Source organism: Podarcis vaucheri (genome assembly GCF_965113315.1).
Source record: "Podarcis vaucheri genome assembly, chromosome: 1".
In the NCBI taxonomy this organism is placed as follows: domain Eukaryota; kingdom Metazoa; phylum Chordata; class Lepidosauria; order Squamata; family Lacertidae; genus Podarcis; species Podarcis vaucheri.
This window is the reverse complement of record NC_138759.1, coordinates 139,732,057-139,753,263: the sequence shown is the minus strand read 5'-3', so window position 1 is coordinate 139,753,263 and position 21,207 is coordinate 139,732,057. Positions and strand designations below refer to the sequence as shown.

Sequence of the window (21,207 nt, the reverse complement as noted above, 5' to 3'; positions counted from 1 at the left end):
AACATGAGGACCTGAGGTCAGACAATGCACCCACGCCCTTTACTTTAGTTCTTTGCTTTCATCCTTCGGTGGTGCTTCAGGAACAACTTTCCCAACCTTTTACTTCTCTTGCACCTGTTTCATGGCACCTACCACCTGATCAGTGGGGCCAGCATCCATCTTTGGCTTGATTTTGCCTTGGTTGTAGAGGCCAGCTACACTTAAGAGCTCCACCTTCTCATTCAGGTAGCCCAGATAGTAGCCACAGATGACTTAAAGTAATAGGATTTAACTTAGTCGTGACTTATTCCTTTGATTCAGTCTGACTTGATCATAGCTAACTTTAGGAGGCAAAATTTCTACTGGTGTTCAGTAATCTGCATGCTGAAAGTAGGCTCTGAAAGCCTCTTCTTGGTTTTGAAAATTGTGTTCCCATGGAGTAACCATATTGCCTTATGACTGCCGCATTTAAGCAGCAGCCATTGCAGATAATGTGCTTTCAGAGTTGTGGATCAGTGGCTCTCAAACTCCAATGGAACTGAGAACACTTGTGATAAAACAGTATGTATTTTCCCATTTTCCACATTGCTAGCTAAGATGATTTTTTGTCCTGAGAGACTTCAGAGATATCATTGCAGTGATGTATAATCCTCATGCATATCTCAATCCTTATGTTAGGGTCTGATGGTCATGCATAGGGGCAAATAGATAAGACTCACATGTTCCAATATCATTTGCAAGACCATTTTATGTTTAAACTTTTGTGGGGCCTTCCTTTCCTCTCTCTCCCACAACCCCCTTTTGTACTCTTTTTGAAGGTTGTCAGACCTATGATGACCACCTGGCTTCCAACCAAGAAGGAAGCAAATCCAAGAACGTGGTGAACTTGGGTGCAATAAGACAAGGCATGAAGCGCTTTCAGTTTCTCTTAAACTGCTGTGAGCCAGGAACAATCCCTGATGCCTCTATCCTGGCAGCTGCCCTCGATCTTGTAAGTAGCTGCATGATGTTTCTGGAAGACTCTTCACAACCAATAATTCAATAATGCATAAGCTGCGATGTGAAGTGGGAAGAGATTTTTAAAAACACACAAGGAAAGTATGCAATAAATGCTAAGTACAAACAAGGAAATTTTCGTGTATCTACGAATATATACCTGGATAGGATATTTGATTTACTAGATTTGTGCTGCACCTAAAGAAAACAGCTCTTTTAATATTCAGATTTCTTTAAGGGTCCACATTTCACAACTATTACTAAGCCTCTATAAATGTCTTATAAACAGAAGACTGGTATATATGGCTCCAACTACTGTACTTTAACTCCACAGAGATGTTCAGCTGATGCTATAAATAATTGAAGCAAGCCATAGCTGTGAGTCTCAAGTAATTCACTGTGGGGGGCAGAAGGGTAGGGGAGTCTTCAAAGCTTTCTGGTATATGACTTATACATCGAATGGTGATTTGTGGATCCAAGGCCTAGATGATCCAAGCGCAGCATAGATGATGATTTTTCAATCTTGCAGTTGCTTCAGCTACTTTGTTCTTCTTGCTTTCCTTGCATCTCATTCACCCTCTGTGCCTTTGGTTGGTTTTACAGCGATTGTGATTCAAATCACTGCTTTGGTATTTAAAATCCCTTGTATTGCATGGCATGTATTTCTGCACATGCACACACGTTTACAATTCATTAGCATTATCATGTCAGTTCAGCTTGGCAGCTTTCTACATGCATCAGTTATTAGACAGCAGCTAGATTCAGGGCTTATCCACACTTACCTTTTGCTCTGCACTTTGTAGGCAAAGGTCTGGGCGTTTTTTATTTATATTTTTGTCTGGCGCTTCTTTGCTCACTTCAACCAGTATTATTTCTCAGCAAACAGTATTTTTAAAAATCAATTAAAACATTTAAAGTGGGGGGCTCTGATCCTGGAATCCTTTTTTTAGTCTTTGCAGAGACTCATTTATAAGGGTCTACATACCATCACAACCTCAAAGCTACATATCTTCTTCCATATATAAAGTGGGGAGTGAGGCGAGAGGGGCTGCAGAATTAGTAAAATGACTTTCATCCATCCAAATAGCCTCCCTGCCCCAGAGCCCAAGCACTATTTGTTTGGACCAGGTACAAACAGGTCACATACCACCCCCTCTCCCCTTGCCAAATAAAAGGTCTTGACTGTTTCGAAAATTCGATTCATAACTTATTAAGGTCTCTTTGTTTAAGCTCCATAGGTATTATTGTGGCTTGGTTTACAGCCAGTATATTGCATCCATACACAAATGACAACTAGCATTTATGCACCCATTCCCATTCCCATTTTGTCTGGAGCCTGGCTCATGCCTTTTTAGGAAACTTGTGAACTGTACAGGCTCCCACTATCCCGTCTATCCGATGGATTCTGTGTCATGTGGTTTTTCTTGCCCAGGGATAGACAATACCAGCAAGGGACTAAGGGATGATGAGATTTGTAGTTCTCAAGTAAGCATGTTGCATGGGTAGGCAAACATCCCTGTTTCTCAAATTGCAAGTATTAAGAGTTTCAAATTACAAGCACCCTCTCTGGGCCTGGGCAAGTGGCAGGTAACTGTTCAGAACACTGCTTCTTCTCCGGCAATTGCTGCAAATCGCACATGGGCATGCCAAAAAGATACAGGGAAATAAGTTTGTATAGACACCTTCAAGCACATTCTTCAAATTCAACCTCAGTTTTCATCTTATGGGCTGCTTCCCTCTCCTTAACCTCTAGGGCTGAGTAAACTGCTGTCCCTCCTTCCCACAGTGCTTAGGCCTGCCCTGCACCTAGACTCATAGAATGGTAGAGTTGGAAGGGTCCACAAGGGTCATCTAGTCCAACCCCTTGCAGTGCAGAAATATTTTGCCCAATGTGGCGCTCGAATCCATGATCCTGAGATAGAGAGTCTCATGCTCTACTGGATGACCTGTGTCCAAAGTGTTTAACTGGGAGTTCAGTTTTGCCTTTGTTTTATCTTGCCATATTTAAAAGCAGCGAAAGAACTGTAATGGAGGAATGGGGAGGCCATTTTGTAAGCAGAATTTCAAAGAAAGTGCCCATCTTGTTAGAACTTTGTGGCGATGTTTTGCTTTCTGTTGTTGACCGTGAGTGGAGTGGTAACCTGTGGTTCTTTTCAGCTATGCATCTCCTGGCTGATTCATTTCTCCTCATTTGTGGTGTGTTTCTCTGTGGTGTGAATCCATCCTTACCCATTCTGTCACACATCTTCATCTTTCTCTCGCTGCTTCTTCAGATTGCTCTGGGTGTAAGGTAAGCTATTGCAGGGTATTTTCATAATACCTTGACATTCAGCATGCTAATTTTCTCCGAGGACAATGCTTATAACACTTGCTTTATGTGTAAGGATGGGTCAACAGGAATTTGCATCACAAGTCCTTTTGACTGAGAGACCTCTTTAGGCATAAGATCCTGCAGGAATTAATTATGCAATCAAGAACTAAGGGCCTTGTTGCCAGGCAATGAACTCCTTTTGAGCAGACCAGGGACAAACCATAGCTTACAGTTTAAAGCATGTTTAACTTGGCATGCTTAGAACTGCACATACCTATTTCTTTAGGAAAATGAACCATGGGAATTCTGATCAGGGGCACGACATGGGGTAGATGCTCCCTGCATTATGTCACCCCAAAACACCCCTCAAATGTGCTATTTGCACATGAAGGCGCTGGACCAGTTCCAAGCATCTTTATTAAAACACTTTGTCCAGTGGCTGGGAAAACCTGATTTAGAACTCGGGGAACCCATGGCCATCCATATGTTGTTGGACTTCTCAGCCCAAGCTTGCATGACCATGCTCAAGGATGATGGGTTTTGTAGTCCAACAACATTTGGAAGACCACAGGTTCCCTCATCCCTCATGCTCTACAGTAGTTTTTCTCAGTTTTGAACTCAAGGTTGTCTTCTAAATGTACTCTTCTGTTCCATGCCCCTCTCTCCCACTAAGCAACAGCAAACTGCTTGGCACATGAACACTCAGAATCTGACCAGGCGAGCCTGATGGCTCTCTGCAGTCTTATTGTTGCTGTTGCTATTTACTTAGTAAATTTGTATTCTATCCTTCATCCGTAGGTCTCAGGCCGTTTCACAGCATAAAAATACAATATGTATATATAATGAATAGAACAAAGTAGAATATGGACTTGCTTCAAGACCTGTTTACATTTGAGGCTGGTTTGGTGGGAATGTCTCCTAAGGCACCTTTTGCCATGAAGGAATGCCCTGCCCTGGAAGGAATATTCATTTGGCTTCCACTATAGCATTCAGACTTTCCATTCCCAGCTGAAAACGTTTTTGTCCGGACAGGCATTTGGTCTGTTAGATACTTAAAGTTTGTTCTCTTGCCCTCCTCCACCCAATGCTCTTGTTCTCTCTTATTATTTGATTGGTGTTATATGCTGGTTTTTGTTTTTCATTTTTATTAACATTTTTTATGTCTTACTGAATTCTGTTGGGTTGTTTTTTGTGGATTGTTGTTTTGCATTTTGCATTGGATCTCATTGTGAATTGCCTTGAGTGTCTCATACTGGGACAGAAAGACAGGATAATTTCAAAGAAGGAATATATTCATTTTTACCCACAGCTGCATGGTAAGGTTCTGTGGGCCGGGGAAGTAACCCTACATAGGTGCTAGAAGACAACCAGAACCCCATTCATGTGCTACTCACATGTGTATGAATCTGGAGTTAGTGGGGCTGCACTTTTAGCCCCGCCCTTGATTTTGAGTGATTTTCCTCTAACTGTGTGATAGGCATGGTTGTCTGTAGAGAGACCCCCCAGCATGCAAGTTCTTGTCTGCATTGGACGAAGTAGATGTAACCCCAGGGTCATCAGAATCAATACAGTAACATTTTAATAGAACCAGGCTCCCTCCCAGATACACACACACACACACACACACACACACACACACGTTTTATAGTCAGACCAACAAGTGTGTGTTTAAAAAACACACAAGAAGATCTTGTCCACCTTAAGAACTAATAAATACACCGTGACATAATCTCTTCTGGGCCATAGCTGTTTCATCAAATATGGATTTGCAGCAGAATCAAGGGCTGATGGAGCCAATACCTGTGGAATGGTGTCTCTAACATTTTAATGAATGGACTTTGGGAATGTATCATATTAAGAAATTAAATATGTAGCCTTTGCAAGTGAGAGGTTCAGCTGGAGAGGTTGTGGAGAGGTTATTATTACTCGTGTTGTGGATTTACCACAAACCATAGGGTAGTAGTCAAGTAAGTTTCAAATAGAACCACTGAAATTAATGGGTATGACTATGTTAGTAACATTAATTTCACTGGGTCTACTCTGAGTAAAACTTAGTTTAGTACAGCCCATAGATCTTATTGCAAAGTGTCCTGTCATATTTGAACGCAATCCAGCAGTTAGCACAAAATTGAATTAAAATGTGCATCACAAGAAGAGATAAGAGGAACGATAAACAAGGTGAGTATTATTTCAAAATGTACTTGTGATTGTGACACCAGTAACTATGGTTTGCCGTAAATCAGGAAGTTGCTAATTGAATTGAGACGGGGAACATCAAAAGAAGGGGGGAATGTGAGCACACGGCTTGTTCTTATAGTGCCAAACCAAGGTGAACTGGCCTAATGTTTCATGAGCTAGGAACTGCTCCAGTCTGAATTGCTTACTATATTGGATCCAAATGTCTGCAGCATTCAGGTCAACCTAGATGAAAAAGTCTTTGCACCTTTTATTCCTGGAGGCTCTAGACCAGGAATTTTCAGTCTGATGCCTTTGGGTGCCATGACATCCATCAGGGCTTCCAGGGGTAGCCCTAGGCAGGTATCATGGACTATGACTTTCATCGTTGTTGTGAAGCAGGACCTGGAGGAATTTTACCCTTATGCTTTTCATATAATCAGTTATCCATACAATCAGTTGTGGTTCGAGGACCCGACCCCCGCAAAGTGAAATGAAGACACAGGGACACGTGATATAAGGTTAATGGGCTAGAAAAGGCCACAACTTTATTGATTACAGCAATGAAAAGGTATTGGCTTAGGCATTGGATCGCAAAACAAGTGGGTTTATTCACCAGGGGTTCATCACCTGTTGATGCTAATCCAACTATAGGCTCACCCCTGATGTCACCGCCGGTCGCACAGGACGATGAAGAGAAATGAGGCCGGGGATAGGCTGGCACTGCAGCATAAAGGCTGCTGGACACGCCCCCCCCATGGCACCTGGTTGGGTGGCCACCGGGGGGGCGTGAGTGCCAGCCAGGTGAGCTGGAGGCAGGGGGCAACGCCCTCTGCTAGGAGCGGTGTTCGGGCTCCCGCCCACAACCACTCCCCTCTCTTTCAGGGAGGAGAGTCTTTATCAGTTATCAATATATTCATATAACCAGATATTTCTACAGTGATTTTATAATCCATGTTTGAATCGTGAAAGCTTCTGCTTAGCCTAATAGCAAATTGCTTAGATCTGAGAAATCCGAAATGAACTTTGTCCCAGTATCTCCTTGTTCTCTCCCTATCTCACTGAACAAGAAAGGGGGAAGCGATAAATCTGATGTGCTGGCACATTTCCCCCCTTGTCCAGACAAGGTCTGAGCAGTGAAACAGGAAACCGCAGAATGTCCCTTATAGCAGATGGCCGCTTAGGAGCTCAACAGCCAAAGTTCCTCTTTACCCTAAGTTTCTATTCCTTGCTATAAATCTGGGGGAAAGGTCGGACTGGTGTTCAAACTAAAAAGCAGAAGTTGGGAGAGAACTCTTTGTACGGTCAGGAGCAAGGCTTGTATGCACTCATTAGCTTATTTTGCTGCCGTTCGCAATTGTATCCTATTATGTCATGATCTGTGATGTATGTACTCAGGTATAAAAGCCCCTGGGCGATAGGGCTCAGGGCCCAGTCTTTTGGAAAAGATTCCACTGGGTCAATTATTGCTCAGCAATAAACCTCACTTTCCTTTTCTCCAATTGCTGCGTCTGTCAATTCTTGGACTATCTGAATTGGTCACTGGTACCTTTTAAAATCCTTGCAACAGTTATACAACTGTTGTAGCCCTTCTAGAAAGTAACTTATGGGGCAAAATGTGCAGGTACCTTCTAAGTGATTTCTGTGCAATGAGAGTGGTGTATATTTTTCCTACTCCTGAGGAATGCTACCTGTTTTTATTAGAAGTGACAGCATCTCTCTCTCTCTCTGTGTGATCTCCACAATAAGGACCAGCAGCAAATAGCTGGTTTCCCATAGTAAGCATAAGGTTGTCAGGGATGGTTGTCTCTCTTATATTGTGTTATGTCATGCTTCCCACTGCAGCCACTTTGTGTTGTGGCACACACCTTCTATTGCAGCCATAGGAACCAACTCCTAGGGGCCAAGGTCCCTTCACCCCACCAATAAAGTATTTAGAATCATAGAATCATAGAATCATAGAGTTGGAAGAGACCACAAGGGCCATCGAGTCCAACCCCCTGCCAAGCAGGAAACACCATCAGAGCACTCCTGACATATGGTTGTCAAGCCTCTGCTTAAAGACCTCCAAAGTAGGGGACTCCACCACACTCCTTGGCAGCAAATTCCACTGTCGAACAGCTCTTACTGTCAGGAAGTTCTTCCTAATGTTTAGGTGGAATCTTCTTTCTTGTAGTTTGGATCCATTGCTCCGTGTCCGCTTCTCCGGAGCAGCAGAAAACAACCTTTCTCCCTCCTCTATGTGACATCCTTTTATATATTTGAACATGGCTATCATATCACCCCTTAACCTCCTCTTCTCCAGGCTAAACATGCCCAGCTCCCTTAGCCGTTCCTCATAAGGCATCGTTTCCAGGCCCTTGACCATTTTGGTTGCCCTCCTCTGGACACGTTCCAGTTTGTCAGTGTCCTTCTTGAATTGTGGTGCCCAGAACTGGACACAGTACTCCAGGTGAGGTCTGACCAGAGCAGAATACAGTGGCACTATTACTTCCCTTGATCTAGATGCTATACTCCTATTGATGCAGCCCAGAATTGCATTGGCTTTTTTAGCTGCCGCGTCACACTGTTGGCTCATGTCAAGTTTGTGGTCAACCAAGACTCCTAGATCCTTTTCACATGTACTGCTCTCAAGCCAGGTGTCACCCATCTTGTATTTGTGCCTCTCATTTTTTTTGCCCAAGTGCAATACTTTACATTTCTCCCTGTTAAAATTCATCTTGTTTATTTTTGCCCAGTTCTCTAATCTGTCAAGGTCGTTTTGAAGTGTGATCCTGTCCTCTGGGGTGTTAGCCACCCCTCCCAGTTTGGTGTCATCTGCAAATTTGATCAGGATGCCCTTGAGTCCATCATCCAAGTCGTTGATAAAGATGTTGAATAAGACCGGGCCCAAGACAGAACCCTGTGGCACCCCACTAGTCACTCTTTTCCATGATGATGAGGAACCATTGATGAGCACCCTTTGGGTTCGGTCAGCCAGCCAGTTACAAATCCACTGAGTGGTAGCATAGTCAAAACCGCATTTTACCAGCTTCTTTACAAGAATATCATGGGGCACCTTGTCAAATGCCTTGCTGAAATCAAGGTAGGCTACATCCACTGCGTTCCCTTCATCTACCTGGCTTGTAATTCTGTCAAAAAACGAGATCAGGTTAGTCTGACATGACTTATTTTTCAGAAATCCATGCTGACTATTGGTGATCACAGCATTCCTTTCTAGGTGCTCACAGACTGTTTGCTTAATGATCTGTTCCAGAATCTTCCCTGGTATTGATGTCAGACTGACTGGGCGGTAATTATTTGGGTCCTCTCTTTTCCCCTTTTTGAAAATAGGGACAACATTTGCCCTCCTCCAGTCTGCCGGGACTTTGCCTGTTCTCCAGGAATTCTCAAAGATGACTGCCAGTGGTTCTGAGATCACATCTGCCAGTTCTTTTAATACTCTTGGATGCAGTTCATCTGGCCCTGGAGACTTGAATACATCTAAACTAGCCAAATATTCTTGTACTATCTCCTTAGTTATTCTGGGCTGTGTTTCCTTTGCTGAATCATTTGCTCCAAATTCTTCAGGTCGGGCATTGTTTTCTTTATTGGAGAAGACTGAGGCAAAGAAGGCATTGAGTAGTTCAGCCCTTTCTGTGTCCCCTGTTTGCATTTCACCATCTTCTCCTCTGAGTGACCCCATTGTTTCTTTGTTCTTCCTTTTGCTACGAACATACCCATAAAAGCCTTTTTTGTTGCTTTTAACCTCTCTAGCAAGCCTGAGTTCATTCTGTGCTTTAGCTTTTCTGACTTTGTGTCTACACGTGCTGGCTATTTGTTTGAATTCTTCTTTGGTGGTTTCCCCCCTTTTCCATTTTTTGTACACATCCTTTTTTAATCTTAATTCAGTTAAAAGTTCTTTAGATAGCCACCCTGGCTTCTTTAGGCACCTTCCATGTTTCCGTCTCATTGGTATTGCCTGACGTTGTGCTTTTAGTATCTCCCTCTTAACAAACTCCCAGCCATCATGAACTCCCTTTCCTTTTAGTATTGTTGTCCATGGGATCTCACCCAGCACTTCCCTAAGTTTTATGAAGTCGGCTTTCTTAAAGTCAAGAAATTGAGTCCTAGTATGCTTGGCTACTCCTTTCCGCTGTATAGTAAACTTCAGAAGAGCATGATCACTCGCGCCTAATGATCCTTCCACTTCTACCCCACTAACCAGGTCATCAACATTGGTTAGGACCAGATCTAAAATGGCTGTTCCTCTTGTTGCTTCTCCCACTTTCTGGACAATGAAGTTGTCTGCAAGGCCAGTGAGGAATCTGTTTGACCTTATGCTCTTGGCTGAGTTTGACGTCCAACAAATATCTGGGTAATTGAAGTCCCCCATTACTACTATCTCCCTTCCTTTTGCATGCTTGGCCATCTGTTCCAGGAAGGCATCATCTATGTCCTCCGTTTGGCTTGGGGATCTATAGTAAACTCCCACAATGAGGTCTCTGTTCTTCTTCTCTCCCTTAATTTTGACCCAAATGCTCTCACTTTGGCTTTGAGGATCTAAATCTTGGATCTCTTCACAGGTATACACATCCCTGACATATAACGCCACTCCTCCTCCTTTCTTGTCTGGTCTGTTTCTCTGAAATAGATTGTATCCCCCCATTATTACATTCCAATCGTGGGACTTATCCCACCAGGTTTCAGTGATGCCTATTATGTCATATTTAGTTTGCTGTACCAAGAGCTCAAGCTCATCTTGTTTATTTCCCATGCTTTGCGCATTAGTGTACAGACATTGAAGTCCATTAATCATTCCCCCGTGTCTCTTATTTAAGGATTTTTTCCTCCCACCACTAGGTCCGCGTGCTGTTTGCTCCATTTGGTCTATGACATTTGGATGATCATCTTCATTAATTGATAGACTCCTACCTTCAGGAGCACTGTCTCCCTCCCCCACATTAGTCAGTTTAAAGCCCTCCTGATGAGGTTTCTGAGATTTTTTGCAAAAACATTTCTCCCAACCGTTGTGAGATGCAGCCCATCACTTGCCAGAAGTCCATCTTCAAGAAACTGCAGTCCGTGATCTAAGAATCCAAACCGTTCCTGTTTACACCATTTGCGAAGCCAGCTGTTCACTTCCACTATTTTCCCCTCTCTCCCTGGGCCACGTCGTTCAACTGGGAGGACAGATGAGATGACAATTTGTGCATTTAGTTGCTTCAATTTCCTGCCGAGAGCCTCGTAGTCTCTTTTGATCTTCTGGAGGCTATTGCTTGCAGTGTCGTTGGTTCCCACATGAACCAAGAGGAAGGGGTATTTGTCAGTGGGTTTTATGATTCCTTGCAGTCGTTCAGTTACATCTTGGATCTTAGCCCCGGGGAGACAGCACACTTCCTGAGACATCTTGTCAGGCCCACAGATCACTGCTTCTGTTCCCCTCAGTAGGGAATCCCCTATCACCACTACACGCCTCCTCTTGGGTTTGGTCGGGGTTCTTCCGTGAGCTGTCCGTTCCAAGGTCGCCTGCACATTCCCTGAGGACTGACTTTGCTGCTCGTCTTCATATACCTGATCGACTGTAATGAGGGAGAGATCCTCAAATGGAGTCTGCTCTTCGTCTTCCATGCTAGGGGAGAGGTCCTCAAAGCGATTGTGTATTTCTAAGCAATCAGAGTGAACCCTGGGCCTCCTACTTCTTTGAGTCACGTTTCTCCATATATCTGGCTCCTGTGTTGGTGAACTAGACTCCTTCTCAGGGGAGTCCCCTGTCTCCTCCTTGGTGGAGACGGTGTGCTCTGTTGCTTCCAAGAAGAGCTCCAGCTCTCTAATTCTTTGGAGCGTAGCTACACGTTCCTCCAGTTGCTGGACTTTGTCTTTTAAGAGGGCAATCAACATGCAATTGCTGCAGGTAAAGCTGCCTGCAACCTTTGGCAAGATGGCAAACATTGCGCAGGAATCGCAGGCGACTGCAGCTGTTCCCTCCCCTTCCATCTTGAGATCGTGTCGTTGGGGTTGGCTACAGAGGTCCTCCATCATAAAAAGCTTGAAGACAGGACAAATAACTTCCCTCACACAAAAAAACACCTAGATCTCCCTCAACAAACGTTTGAGACTAGCTCCCCTAAATCTAAAAGATGGGTGGCTCCTCCCACAGCTAATCCCCTGCCTCAACAGAAACCCTGCCCCCTCTGACCTTTACACAGGGAAAACAGCTAATCAGCCTCAAAGAAACACACAGACACAAGAAAACCCTTTTTGCTCCTTCTTCAACTGATGCCCTACAAACTCTGATAAGCTCCTCCCACAGCTAATCCCCTGCCTCAACAGAAACCCTGCCCCCTCTGACCTTTACACAGGGAAAACAGCTAATCCAAGGGGATTAGCTAATCCAGCTAATTTGAGGGGGCTGCATCTCAAAAGTTGATGGACATTGCCATTCAAATGGTGTGTGTGCACCACATCATGTGATTGATTATGTGGGGTATTGTTTCCTATCCCCATCCCCAATATTTTATTCACGTTGGCAAACCTGATGGCAGCCATTTTGAGACTGGCACCCCCAGCACTCTCAGATTTAAAATGTACCCACTGGTCAAAAAAGAGTGATGACTACCTGCTCTAGAATCATGGAAACGGCACAGGGCATGCCATTTAAAGGTTTTTAGTAGGAAAATAAAAAAGCAGTCTTGTCTTCAGAACTTTCATTGGGAATATCAGCAACCTGGCTGTGGGTGTTGCAATTCAATTCAGTGGATACTTGCTCCTAAGAAAGCAAAATCAGTATATTTAATAATAGCACTTAACAATTTTTCTCTAAATAACTGAAGAGAAACTGTAACTATGGCATTGCTTGTTTGGTTGAAGCCATCACCAAATTGATATTATAGGCTACTTCTACCCTTGTCATCTAATGAATTGGCATGACCACATGAGCGATCTATCATATTTGACTCAATAAACTACCTTGTAGCTGAATTATGAAATCTAAATCCTGTCAGTTTGAGTATATAAATTGGTACTACATTTTTTAAAGAAATGTTTGGGTTTTTAAAAACTGTTAATGACATTTTCACAACACATTCTAGGAGGCACCAGTGGTAGCAAGAGCAGCCCTTTTCCTGGAATGTGCTCGCTTCGTTCACCGCTGCAACCGTGGCAACTGGCCAGAGTGGATGAAGGGACACCATGTGAACATCACTAAAAAGGGTCTTTCCCGTGGGCGCTCCCCAATAGTGGGGAACAAACGTAACCAGAAGTTACAGTGGAATGCGGCCAAGCTCTTCTATCAATGGGGAGATGTAAGTTCAACCTTTCTCTCTCTCTCTTTCTCTCTCTCTCTCTCTCTCGTAATCAACATTATTCAGAAACATTTGTGTTTAGTTCTGAACATTCCATATTGCTTTCTAGACCAATCTGGAAACAGGAAACAGGTACATGCTAGAAACATGGAAGTCAGAGTAGCCACCTTCAGAAGTTATCCTCCACCAGCCTGCGTCACATGAGCAGAGCAGTACCATGTGCAATGCCTTCTGGTGCATGTGACCTGGATGGCTGCCACTTTGCCTTTCAAAGGTCTTTCTCAGTGGTGTTTTATGAGATGCTTTGGGAGATGGCAAGTAAGCGAGAGAGCCAGCCAGCCCAGCCCAACAAGTGTCACTGGTTTCAGCTGGTGAGGATGGTAATGGTGAGCTGAGAGCTGTCATTGGGAATGACTGGGTGGGGGACCTGTCACCACTCCTTTCTTCATCTACAGCCTGAGACAGTCTCCTGATTCTGCCTAATGATAGAAATGGCCAATGAAGGAAGGGGGGAAAGCTGAGATAAGGATGCAGCGTGGGGAGAGAATATTCATTCAGTTCAGTTACATGTACTTTTAAGTTTAAGTTGGGTGAGAAGGACTAAAGGGATTGCACAGTTGAACTCCATCTTCCTTATTAATTTCTTTTTTAAAAACACCTGCACATATAAAGCTTACCTGGAGAGGAGGATTCCAGCTTTTTCTTCTCAGTACAATTGCATTTGACTTTATTCAGTTCTTTTCATTTTAGCTTCTCATTTTTCATTTTAGTTTCTCATTTTTCAGCTTGCTGTGTTTCTGCATCAGTTTGCAGTTTTTTAAAAGTCCTCATGAAAATTTGTATAAGACTTTGTTTTATGTGATATAATGATTACATAGAATATGATTTGAATTTGTTATATGATCCATTCTGGGATTTATGTGTGCTGCAGAGGGAGGTAGAAATCTACCAAATAAAGAGTTCCTAGTTTGACTGTTGCTTCTGCCTTAAGGCAAATCCCTCTATGCTGGGCTTGTTCCTCAGTCTTCAATATGTGGGTAATGATGCTGAACTGCCTTATGGGACTCTCCTAAGGATTATCGAAAGATATGTTGAAGTACTTGAAGCATTTTAAAGTACTGTATAAATGTTAAGTTTTATGATAATAATCTATTCTATTTCTTTTCAAATTTTGAACCAGTTCAATATAAACAGAAGCATGTTAAAAAATGGAAACTAATGGAGTTTGAACCCTTTGGATCATTTAAATTAGAGGCGTGCCCTGGCCACCAGATTTGGTTCAGACCAAATATTTTAGAGGCTATGTCTTTCCCTTTTGACAGAACTGGATGGAATTTGGAGTCATACCAGCCCTTCCAGAGTGGATAAAGCTTGCCAATTTATGGACAAATCAGCCCAGGTGCTAGGCACTGTTTGAAGCTTAATTTTGTTTAAAAAGCAGTGGGGACCCTGAATCTCCCTAAGTGTTTTGTGGGCAAATTGGTCTGAAAATTGCAGGCATGAGAGAGATGCCCCTGGGTAAGAAACCTGCCAAATTGTAGATAAATAAGTAAAGGAGATTTGGAGCCAAACTTGATTTTAGTTTGAGAAGAACTAAAAGAGTTTAGGGACGCGGATGGCACTGTGGGTAAAACCTCAGCGCCTAGGACTTAGAATCATAGAGTTGGAATAGACCACAAGGGCCATCGAGACTTCCCGATCGCATGGTTGGCGGTTCGAATCCCCGCGGCGGGGTGAGCTCCCGTTGCTCGGTCCCTTCTCCTGCCCACCTAGCAGTTCGAAAGCACCCTTAAAAGTGCAACTAGATAAATAGGTACCACTTTATAGCGGGAAGGTAAACGGCGTTTCTGTGTGCTGCGCTGGTGCTGGCTCACCAGAGCAGCTTCGTCACGCTGGCTACGTGACCCGGAAGTGTCCTCGGACAGCGCTGGCCCCCGGCCTCTAGAGTGAGATGAGCGCACAACCCTAGAGTCTGTCAAGACTGGCCCGTATGGGCAGGGGTACCTTTACCTTTACCTTTAAAAGAGTTTTGCTTTCTGTGTAAAACATTCTCTTTCTGCAAGCTTAACCTTTCAGGCATAACAGAGCTCCCCTCTCTGCCCTCTCACCTCTTGATATCTTCCTTAAGCTTAGAGAGGTATGCTCAGCTCTGAAAATCTCCTCCTTCCCACATTGTTTTCCTCAGGGTAGAGACTTGAGCAAAGCTGCTCCACCTCCCCTCAGCACCCTGGTGTTTTCCCTATGTGGTAAGCTTAGAGACATAGGTTTTTTTTTAGTAGATGGTTGTCTGCAATGTTTTAATGCCAGGGTCACTGAGGCCCCTCTAAGTGCTTTACAGTTCTCTGTTTCAACTCATGCAGCCTCTTACAGATCCCCTCTTTACCTTGAACAAGCTGCAGAACAGTCCCACCTGATAAATCCCACCTGATAAATTTGCAAACACCCCTAATCTCAGTCTTTAACTCTTTCAAGCACACCGGCCATGTTCTTTATTTGAAACCTCCAGCTCTCTGGTGAAGCTTTGCTACCCTAAGTTACCTTTGTAACACTTCATTATTTTCCTTCTTTTGTTTCTCTTGGCAGGCAATTGGCATCCGTCTCAACGAACTCTGCCATAGTGAGAGTGAGAGCCCAGCCAATCTGCTGGGCCTCATTTATGATGAGGAGACCAAGCGAAGACTGAGAAAGGAGGATGAGGAAGAAGACTTTTTAGATGACAGTAAGGAGACTCCCTTTACTACAAGAACCCCCGCTTGTAAGAATCTCTGCTTTAGGAACACTTAATTCTTTTTTATTTTCCTCTTTCATTCCCTTTCCACCCAATTGTATTCCACACTTACCCCCCTTTCCCTCTCTATCTATCTGTGCAATGATGTAACATGTCATGTAGTGGTAGCAGCAGCAAAAAGGAATTGGATCCACAGAACAAGTAGAATAAGACTTTAATTCAGTGCAGCTAGTCATGTTCAACAGATAGTGGGACTCACCTTTCCATCTGCACCCAAATATTACTTCCAGCAGGTTCAGAGGGGTCTGGATGAGCATTACAATGCAGATACAGGCATGCACCTGAACTCTTATTGGCTCTTGTGTGCCATGGACCATATATCTGTGGTAGTTAGAGATGAAAGTCAAATTTGGTTCTCTTTGCATTTAAAGGTAAAGGTAAAGGACCCCTGACAGTTAAGTCCAGTCACGAACAACTCTGGGGTTGCGGTGCTCATCTCACTTTACTGGCTGAGGGAGCCAGCGCACAGCTTCTGGGTCATGTGGCCAGCATGACTAAGCCGCTTCTGGCGAACCAGAGCAGTGCACGGAAACGCCGTTTACCTTCCCGCCGGAGCGGTACCTATTTATCTACTTGCACTTTGACGTGCTTTCAAACTGCTAGGTAGGCAGGAGCAGGGACCAAGCAACGGGAACTCACCCCATAGCAGGGATTCAAACTGCCAACCTTCTGATTGGCAAGCCCTAGGCTTTGGAGTTTAGACCACATTTAAAGGTGATTTTCCTTAATTTGTACTTTCCAAAAAAATATGTGAACATCCAACTTCCAAGATTCACACTTCTCTTAATTTCGCAATAAAAGCCAAGTAGTCGGTACAGAAATATGTATGCCAGGGTAAAGTGTGCATAAAAATGCATATAGCATAAAAAGTATTATATTAGGGGAAATTGCATAGAAATGTGTGTGTGCTTGGAGAAATTTGCACTAATGTGCTGGTGCAGTTTCATGTGGACTTTAGTGGGGGGAAATCCACAAACTGCCATGGAAATAAGATGAACTTATTACTGGAAAAGTGAGAAAAAGAGAAAGATTTACCCATCTCTGATGGTATTACACATTAGTTGCATGAAGAAGGTCTGATGTTCTGTTCTGGCATTGACATTTACAATAATTTCACATGGCAATGCCTGGAAATACCATTTTTGTGCCTGAGAACTTGGAGAGCTGCTGCCAGTCAGAGTACATCAGGGATGGGGAACCAGCTTCCATCAGCCCCATCTTGCATGGCAATGGCCAGGGATGGTGGGAGATGCAGTTCAACAATATCTGGAGGATCTTAGATTCCCCACCGCTGGAGTGGACAGTAATGGTTTAGAGAGACCAATGACCTTACGCAACAGAAGGCAACTTTTTATGTCCAGCGCTGCTTCTGGATGTGGCTCTCCTTGAATTGAATTGACCAACCATGAATAAAATTGATTGAACTCTGTTAGCTTTTGGATGACTGTTTGCCAGGTTGTTTTGATGGTCCTACTTTCAAAAACACTGGTCATGTTTTATGTATGTAGTCCATATATAGTGAAAGTGGGCAAATAAGTATTTAATTAATTACATACAAAGATCCTGATCCTGAAGGGAACCTGCTGAGATTTTTAGTCAGTTTCCTCTGTTGCGTCCAAAAGTGTACACCGACCAGATCATTACAAGTGCTCCCTTAGAAGCCACAACTGTGACAAACTTAGGACAGATCTGCAGAAACTATTAGTTCTTAACTGAGACAATGTCATTTTAAAAACTATAAGTGGAACCTTAATGCTATAAATTATGTGGATGAGATAGCCTTCCAGATATAAGATAGTATTCATCTCCATTCCCTCAATATTTACACACCAGAACCAAAACTAAATGGAAATTAGGTTAGTGTAAACTAGATATCAAATGTTCATGTGTTCATTGCATTAGAAACATGGAAAACAGGACGTCGTATAATGCAGTGTTACAATAGTACATATTCTTTATGAAGGCAGGAAGTTTTTAAAATCAAAATGAATATGCAGAACATGACAAGACCTCATGCCAATACAGAGTGCAGTTTACACTGATGTTCAGTACAATATCCTCTCCAAACATCATATTCGTGTGTGAGCTCGCGCTACTGTTTTCCAAAAAGCATGTAATCCATTAGAGCTTTTTGTAAGTTTGTTGGCTTTGTTCTACAATTGCAATGTTCTAAGAACAGGGACGCAGGTGGCACTGTGGGTTAAACCACAGAGCCTAGAACTTGCCGATCAGAAGGTCGGCGGTTCGAATCCCCGTACGGGGTGAGCTCCAGTTGCTCGGTCCCTGCTCCTGCCCACCTAACAGTTCGAAAGCACATCAAAGTGCAAGTAGATAAATAGGTAGCGCTCCAGCGGGAAGGTAAATGGCATTTCCGTGCGCTGCTCTGGTTTGCCAGAAACGGCTTAGTGATGCTGGCCACATGACCTGGAAGCTGTACGCCGGCTCCCTCGGCCAATAAAGTGAGATGAGCACCGCAACCCCAGAGTCGGTCACGACTGGACCTAATGGTCAGGGGTCCCTTTACCTTTACCTTTTAAGAACAGATTAGTAAAAAGCTATGGAGGAACGCTAGTATAAATATATGGGTTAGAATCCTAGTTAAAATATGTAATTAATGGAGCCAGGTGTTGTCTTCTCTCTTTACATAGACATAGTTTGAAGTTTAAAGCAGGAGGATATGTAGAGGGGGCTTTATCTTCACCCTCACATTGCAAACATTGCTCAAGTTGCTGTCTACATGGAGTAAAATTGGAGGTATTTAATGGAGTAAAATTGGAGATATTTAATGGGACTAGGTAGGTCTAGCTGCATGACTGCTTCTTTATGAGTGAACATAGAGAACAAAGTGGGATATCTAAGTCAGAGAGGTGTGGGCATCTAGAATTTGACATCCCTCCTGAATACATCTAATTCTTTTCTCCCCAAGTGCTGCAATGCATGGCATAATTTGATTATGATTATGATAGCTGTGTGTAGAGAATTGCCTCTCTGCAAATGCCTGTTGTGTCTTCATGTTCTATTAGACTTTCTAGAGACACAATGGAATTATTAGTTTCCTAGTGACAGTTTCAGAAAAAAAATATTTATAGACATACTTTCATTTGTATAAATTGTCCCTCGGAAGAAGTACTGTTTAGAGAAGGCCACGACAATGGAGGTATGGAGAAGGACTGTAGCTCTATGGTGTCTCTTTTGTGTGTGAAGATGCCTTTCTGCATATTTCAAGCTTCATGGAAAAGGGCTGAAGAAATTAGTGGCTCTCTGTAGTTGCATATGCTAAGAAAGGGAAAGGAGGATAACAAGGAAGTGTGCAGATATACCAGTTTTGCTAATTCTGGTACTCTGCCCCCCACCCAATTCTTATCACTCTCTGTTTCTTAACCTACTAACTACAGTGACACTGATTTCTTCTAGCAGTCTTCAGACTTAAATAGTTAGCACATACTTCTGGTCAGCACCAGAGATTAATGGCGGATTCCCCTCCGAGCTCCAGAGGGAGTCTGCTCCGCGAGTTCGGGTGTGACCGCTACGGCGAAGCGGAGACCCTTAAAAGTCACAGGCACGGAAGCCTATGAACAAGAAGACTTGACGGGCAACTTGGCCCCCCCTCAGAATCGCGAAGGAGCCTTTTTAAAGGCTCCGAAACGGCAGCGGGGTGAGGAGCAGTGCTGAGAGTCGTCACTCAAGCCTGTGGAGCGAAGCCGCGTCGCCATTGTCGGAGAGCGCTGATTGCTTCCTGCAATTCGGACTGAAAACAACTACCCGTGAGTAGGATGCAAATAATAAATTGAAATTGGAACAAATAAATTGGACAATTTGGCCGGAAACGGGAAAGGCAAAAAATAAGGAAGTCTGCAGAGAGATCAAAGCAAAGAGAGTGCAAAGCGTAACCTAAGAGGATTACTTTGAAAATTAGCAAACCTGACATTGAATTTGAAATCCCCCTCATGCATGCAGGAGCAGAGGGGGAGGAAGATTTATTTGATATACCTGCATGAAAAAGGAACTTTTTTGGAAATATAATTTGCTGTCTTTAAACCCTGGGAACAGACTGCCTGGACAGAGAAGCCAACCAGAGGACTGTCACTTTGTTTAAATTAAAACTTAACTCAACTTAACTTAACTTTGTGAAAGTTACAGAGTTACTGGATTATAAGACTTGGGGGAATTGTTACAACAGGAAAGTTGGAATTACTTTAAAGAGACATTTTGTTGGAAGAACTCTGGAGATTTCCCCCTCTAGAGGATTTGGTTGAAATAGCTGCAAATGAGACTGTAGTAATTAAGCCATTGGAAATTTCCACTGGAAAACAACCTACAAGTGTGGGAACGACCTTGGCTGGTGTGAGAGTGTTATGGCATATGGAACTAGATCGGGTAAACAACAGAGGACTGACGCCTCACACCGAAGAAGGGCCTCGGTTTCTGGTACAGTAACAGCTGTAGCTGAACAGACAAAACCAAAAGCTATGTCTACTGATGCTGTAACGCAAGCTCTTTGTAAGATAAATGAATCTTTGGAACATCTGACAAAACAAGGTGAGGAATCCAGTAAACAATTGGCGGAATCTAGGAAACAATTAACTGAAGCTGCAGCAAAGCTTGATTTGAATACGAAAAGTATAAATGATCTAGGTGAGAAGGTGAATTCTAACACACAGTCTATTGGAAAGTTGTTAGAAGAATCGGCTACAACTCGAAAGATTGCTGAAGAAGCTAAAGAGATTGCTGTTACAACTCAGGAAAAGATACCACCAGTTCATAAGAAATTGGAAGAACATGAGCTTGCTTTGTCTATGCTCGAAATGCAAAGGAAAGAGAGGAATTTGAGAATAAGAGCAGTGCCTGAAAGTGAGAAAGAGAGCTTGGCAGACTTTCTCACAAAAGAATTTTTGGACTTTTGGCAACAGGAGCTGGGGAAAGAAGAATTTAAAATAGAGGCTGCTTTTAGATTGGGTAGAAGACAGAACAAGAAGAAACCAAGCGATTGTCTGATAACTTTAAGATCAAAAGAAGAAAGAGATAAAATATTGAACCTGCATTACCAAAGGACGTTGGAAATTGAAAATTCTTTTGTGGAAATTTTCAAGGACATCCCTAAGTACATTCTAGACGTCAGAGCCCACTACAGAGATCTGGTTGACCTACTGAAAAAGAATAGAATACTCTTCAGGTGGGAATTTCCTCAAGGCCTATCTTTTAAGTACAAGGAAAGGAAAATAAAAATTAAATCTGTGAGTGACAAGGATCTATTTTTACGAGACAACGAAGAAGACCTTCTGAAAGAAGTGGCTGGAGTGGAACCTGGATTATCAGCAGAAGCAATACCTGACATTGCCAATTTATCATTTGGACTGAAATTACCTATTGCTAACGAACAATTACTCGGAGCAGTAGGAGGAGTAAGTAAATAACTGTAAGATGGCTCTGCAACTTCTAAGCTGGAACTGCAATGGTTTGAACCTTCCTCGAAAGAGGAGAAATGTGTTTCATATATTGAAAAAAGAACAATTGGACTTGATTTGTTTACAAGAAACACATGTGACGAGGTTGCACAGGAAATTACTTATTAATAAAAGATTGGGACAAGAATTTATTTCTTCTGACAAAGTTAAGAAAAGAGGAGTTGTGATTTATGCAAAGGAAAAATTGTTACCGAAAATGATGTTTAAAGA

The 21,207-nt window shown here is 43.1% G+C and overlaps 1 protein-coding gene across 7 annotated transcripts in view; it reads left to right on the top strand.

Annotated features, from left to right (window-relative positions):
- UNC80 (unc-80 homolog, NALCN channel complex subunit) overlaps positions 1–21,207 on the top strand; it is a 184,277-nt gene that overhangs the window by 71,128 nt on the left and 91,942 nt on the right. For 5 of the 7 annotated variants that reach the window (XM_082230828.1, XM_082230826.1, XM_082230825.1 and 2 more), the window contains exons 22-24: positions 798–970; positions 12,532–12,744; positions 15,328–15,463. In XM_082230828.1, the coding sequence (XP_082086954.1) occupies positions 798–970; positions 12,532–12,744; positions 15,328–15,463 (522 nt within the window). Of the gene's footprint in view, positions 1–797; positions 971–12,531; positions 12,745–15,327; positions 15,500–21,207 lie in introns of all 7 variants that reach the window. The other 2 variants (XM_082230822.1, XM_082230823.1) reach the window with 1 other exon arrangement.